At 38.7% G+C, this 5676-nt stretch overlaps 1 protein-coding gene across 1 annotated transcript in view; it reads left to right on the top strand.

The window, feature by feature from the left end:
- The window catches only part of mphosph10 (M-phase phosphoprotein 10 (U3 small nucleolar ribonucleoprotein)), a 49787-nt gene extending 47378 nt beyond the window's left edge, over positions 1 to 2409 (top strand). The window contains exon 11 of the mRNA XM_037689368.1: positions 2260 to 2409. Coding sequence (XP_037545296.1) covers positions 2260 to 2409 — 150 coding nt within the window. The remainder of the gene's footprint in view (positions 1 to 2259) is intronic.
- The last annotated feature ends 3267 nt before the right edge of the window (positions 2410 to 5676 follow it).

Here is a 5676-nt window from a genome sequence, read left to right as displayed (position 1 = left end):
ATGTGTGAGGGAATTTGTCTGTTTTAACCAGAACAGCACGCTCCTTCTTTTCCAGCTTGGGCCAACGGTACGCTTGGTCGAAATAGAACTTTTACCTTGCAGATGATAGCTTCAGCATCGGTGTAGAGCTCTCCTTTCAACTCTTTCAGCGTCTCCGTGAGGACAGCTCGAACCTCGAGAGTCGTGTGAGGTTATCCAAACAGAAGTTATAATTCCCAAAATCGTCTCTGGTTCAGCTTGATTCTAATTCAGCAGCATCCTGAATGCCCGCGTTCTGCATTCAGGAACTCCCAAACTCTCTGCATTCTGAATTCCAAAAACTCTCTGCTTGAACTGCTACTCCATCTTCAAGACAGAGCTTACAGCAGCTTCAAGACTGAGCTGAACTCTTCTGTAGTACTCTTCTCTAGAACTCTTCTTTGAACTAGGAAGTGCCAACATTTTTATGGGCTCTACTTCCGGTTCATTTGAGAGCTTTTTGATTGGTCGATGGACCAAAGCAGAGGTGTGGTTTGTGATGTAAGGTGTTATTAAAAGTCAAGGAAAAGATTCAAATTGTTTAAGAACAGACAGAAAGATATCATGGAAAAACCAGACTTCGTGGCGTCTCCTCTCCCAGTATCTTGCTGTAAAAGTTAAACATGACATTTCTTTTCAGTAAACTTTCAGTTGACCGAAACTCGAACTTTGACACACTTACAAATTTGCTCACTTCAAAGCAGACGATCAAGAAATTGAATCATTACTCTGTAACGTACTCTAACTTGATTTCACTTTGAATTGAGGATTAAGAATCATTACTACTGTTTAAATAAATAAAAATGAGTAGTTCACTTCAACATGTAGACATTGTTTGAACCAAAACACTTTGATTATCAAAACATTTGTAAAATAGTAATGATCATAGAGAATTGTCTTTTTCCACTTGATTAATTCAAGAAACCTGTATTTCTGGATTCAAATCACTGAAATGACAGTTTCAGTCCCATATGGTCAGTTTTGACATCAGGCCTAGTCCACTACATGTATATATATATATATATATATATATATATATATATATATATGTATGTGTGTATATACATATATATGTATGTGTATTTATTTGTATTTGTCTATATATATGTGTGTATGTATGTGTATATATATGTATGTGTAATTTGTTTGTATGTTCGTGTATGTATGTATATATATGTACTTAATTGCACACATTTGAGTATATGTAATAAATGACTTTAATTCCTGTTTAAATGCTATTCATCCTATCATACATGCAGTGTCTTCAGATTTTGATTGCAAATGATAATATGAAGTTAATCATTAAAATATTACCATCTTTGTGTTAGACTTATAAATCACATTTAAACACTGCTTGTACCAATTAATTTGATATAAACAGTAACACACACGTTCTCTGTCAATAATCAGATCAACCAGCAGCAACAGCTTCCTCTTCCAGAGAGACTGACGTTTTCTTTTCTCCCTTGGAAACAGAACAGATGTGAATGTTGTAGACACTCTCTGCTGCTGATCCTTCATCCTCATTGATGACTCCCACATGTTTGTGTTTCTCTGTGGTTCTCCCGTGTCATGTCGTCACTTTTTCAAAGCTGCATGTTGCACAGTTTTTAACTCTGTGAAGCGTGAAGTGCCCCCACACTTTGGAGGACTTGAGTCAAACCGTTTTCTCGGCGTCTGTCATTTTGTACAATTTACTTGATTTCTTTTGAAATCCCTCCTCTGTTCTTTTTCCTCTTCGCTCTCTGTTCAACTCACTCTGCAGAGTTGTTTTTTTTATTTAATTTTATTTTTTAGCCAGCGTTGACAAGGCCCTGCAGGTGAAGAAAACTGCTCTGCAACATGGTGACAGACGCACGACACAACGAATCAATGATGAAATTCGTTGCCAACACTTTTCAAAATCGATTTTTTATTATTGTTTTTTTTTTTTTAGATTTTATCGATTTGTTGTTGCAGCCCTAGACCAGATCCTGCGCACAGAAGAATGAATCTTTATGTTTATATTGCTTTCTATTTGACATCAATTGACTTTCAAAGGTTTTGAGTGCTTTGGTTCATTCCAAAGGGCACAGTTTAAATGTTCTACTTTTTATTCTGCATCAGCTCACTGTTGACCTGCATATCACAAACCAGCTCATCTTGTTGTAGTTTTTGCTTTTACCATGCCTGAATAAACTCTGTTACTTTAACACGACCTGCACCTGAAATGATTCATCTGATGCATTATTCCTTTTTTAGGACGAGGGAAAAGGCAAAGCTGTGCGGTCCTCTCAGGCCTTCTTCTCTCAGCTGCAGGATCAGGTCAAGAGTCAGATCCAAAGTGTCAAGGACCAGTCTTCAAAGAAGAAGAAACAAAAAAGTTTTTCTGTCAGCAAACTCAAGTTGTAAGGACTGTGATGGTTTGTTGGTGATGATTAGTGTTTCATTGTGAACATTCTTTTTTTTTTTGTTTTTTAAGAAAACTAAATCCATGAAAAATGTTTCCATTTACAATAAAATGAATCAAGTTCCTAAATGTGTATATATATTTTTTAATTATCATAGTACTGTCAGCCCCAATAATGGATCATTTGAAAATTTTTATTAATGGGAGACAAATTGTTTTCAGTCTCTAAGAAACTGCACATTCACTGCTCAAAACGTTTGAACAGTTTCAGAAAAATTACTGTATATGAACTATACTGAAGTTAAATGTAACAATTTAGCCATTGTTGATATTTAGAAATTTACAATTACCGGTAAATTAACAGTTAATTTTCAGAACTATATACAGACCCTTTCCAACAAATTAGAATATCATGGAAAAGTTGTTTAATTTCCATAATTCTATTCAAAAAGTTCATCTTTAATAGATGATAGTTTCAGTGACCACAATTTAAACAACTTCAAGTATTTTTGTTTATTCTTACATAATTTGGACTTCCAGCTCATGAAACCCACGAAAACAGGATTAAAAAAAAAACAAAGTTCATGCTCAATCATCCAGGTACCAAATCCAATAATTCTCAGTCGGGTCATCTGGACAGTTTCTTTTTTATAGAGTTTTGCCCTCTATCCAGAGGGCTTCATCAGTCAGAGGAGTTCCAATAAACTGTTTCCCCACCAAGCAGTAAACTCCAAGTGGACCAACCAGTTTTGCTGGAGCTAAGACGGTTTCTGGGGGCCATCCTGTCCCTCGTCGACTCCTGCCATGCAGGAGGATTTCAAAAAATTAGAATACTGTGAAGACATCAGCCCACACTACTCAGTTTTTGCAGGAAAGAAATAATTAGGATCACAACAAATCAATCAAAATCTGGTACTTTCAAATCAATATGTCAATCTTCAATAGTTGGTTGTGAATCTCTTTGTCTTAATCTCTGCCTCGATGTGACGTGGCATTGAGACAATCAGCCTGTGGCATTGACTGGGAGTTATGGAAGCCCAGATTTTCTTGATGCTTGTTGTTCCTCTTGAGAAGACCCATAGATAAGTTCTTGAAAAAGCCATTGCTAGTCAACTTGACTCTCACCTATCCAACAATAACATTTATGAAGAGTTTCAATCTGGTTTTCGCCCCCACCATAATACCAAAACAGCTCTAATAAAATAACTAATGACCTTCTTCTTGCTGCTGACTCTGCTCTTCTGTCTATCCTCATTTTACTGGATCTAAGTTCTGCCTTCGACACAATCTGTCATTCTATCCTCCTCAACAGACTAACCTCCATTGGCATCTCAGGTACTCCGTTAGACTGGTTCAAATCATATCTCTCTGACCGCACTCAATTCATTCAGCTCAAATCCTTTCGTTCCCAGTCTTCCCCCGTCTCCACGGGTGTCCCCCAAGGCTCTGTCCTCGGACCCCTCCTCTTCATCATTTACCTCCTTCCTCTAGGTCACATCTTCCGTAAATTTGGTGTCCATTTTCACTGTTATGCTGATGACACACAGCTCTACCTGTCAACAAAACCAAACTCCACCCATCCACCCTCCATCCTCACAGACTGTCTCAATGAGCTAAATCACTGGTTTTCTAACAACTTCCTACAACTAAAGAGTAACAAAACAGAAATCATTCTTGTCGGTACCAAAAACTCTATTTCAAAATCAGAAAATCTTCTCATCCCCCTTAACAACTCCCTGCTATCCCCCTCGCCTCAGGTCAAGAGTCTCTGTGTCATCCTCGACACCACTCTCTCCTTCACTTCACACATCAACAATGTCACTCAGTCTGCCTATTTCCATCTCAGAAATATTAACCGTCTACAATTGGTCCAGAACTCAGCTGCCCGTGTCATCACTCAAACCTCCTCCTATAACCACATCACTCCTGTCCTGCAGCAGCTCCACTGGCTCCCGGTTAAATCACGCATCGTCTTCAAAATTCTTCTTCTCACTTTCAAAGCTATCCACAACCTTGCCCCTCCGTACCTATCTGACCTCCTACACATCTCCATCCCCTCTCGCTCTCTCAGATCCTCCTCTTCACTACACCTCCATGTACCCTCTGCCCACCTCTCCACCATGGGGAGCAGGGCCTTCACTTGCTCTGCTCCTCATCTCTGGAACTCTCTACCCCCTGACTTAAGAAACACCACCTCTCTTTCTATATTCAAGACTGCTCTGAAAACACATCTCTTTAGACTCGCTTATCCTTAACTTTGCTGTATGTATTTTATATTGTTTACGTATTTTATATTCTGTATGTATTTTATATTCTTTATTCCTGTTGATCTTTGTTCTTTCTGTAAAGTGTCCTTGGGTGTCATGAAAGGCGCTTTTTAAATAAAATGATGATTATTATTATTATTATTATTCTCAATGGGGTTTAGGTCCGGCCAGTTGGCTGGCCAGTCAAGCACTGTGGCATCAAACCAGGTTTTGGTGCTTCTGGCAGCATAGGCAGGGACCAGGTCCTGCTGGAAGATGAAATCTGCATCTCCATACAGATCCTCCTCAGCAGAAGGAATCATGAAGTCCTCTAAAACATTCTGGTAGACTGTTGCTGTGACCTTGGATTTAAGAAAGCAGAGTTTACCAACACCTGCACCCGACATTGCACCCAGATCATGATTGACTGTGGATATTTCACAATGGACCTCAACCAGTATGGGCTCTGTTCCTCACCCTTCTTCCTCCAAACCCTTGGACCTTGATTTCTGAATTAACTTTACTTTCATCGGAAAATAGGACTGAGGAACCCAGCAGTTGTAGTCCGTCTCCTGGATGAGTCTGAATGTGGTGGTTTTTGAAGCTGCGACCCCCGCCTCATTCCACTTTTTCTGGATCTCTGACAGATTCTGAATCTTCTCTGGTTGATAATCCACTGAAGCCCATGGCCATCTCTGTTGCTGGTGCATCTTCTCCTGCCACATTTTGCCCTTCCACTACAGGTCCTTCTAAAAAAATTAGCATATTTTGATAAAGGTCATTATTTTCCATAATGTAATGATAAAAATGAAACTTTCATATATTTCAGATTCATTGCACACCAACTGAAATATTTCAGGTCTTTAATTGTTTTAATACTGATGATTATGGCATACAGCTCATGAAAACCCAAAATGCCTGTCCCAAAAAATTAGCATATTTCATCCCACCAATGAAAGACAAGTGTTTTTAATACAAAAAACGCCAACCTTCAAATAATCATGTTCAGTTATGCACTCAATA

The sequence above is a fragment of the Nematolebias whitei genome, chromosome 2, assembly GCF_014905685.2.
Source record: "Nematolebias whitei isolate Nwh7 chromosome 2, NemWhi1, whole genome shotgun sequence".
Lineage (NCBI taxonomy): Eukaryota > Metazoa > Chordata > Actinopteri > Cyprinodontiformes > Rivulidae > Nematolebias > Nematolebias whitei.
The sequence above is the reverse complement of the archived record's forward strand: the minus strand, read 5'-3'. Positions and strand labels throughout refer to the sequence as shown.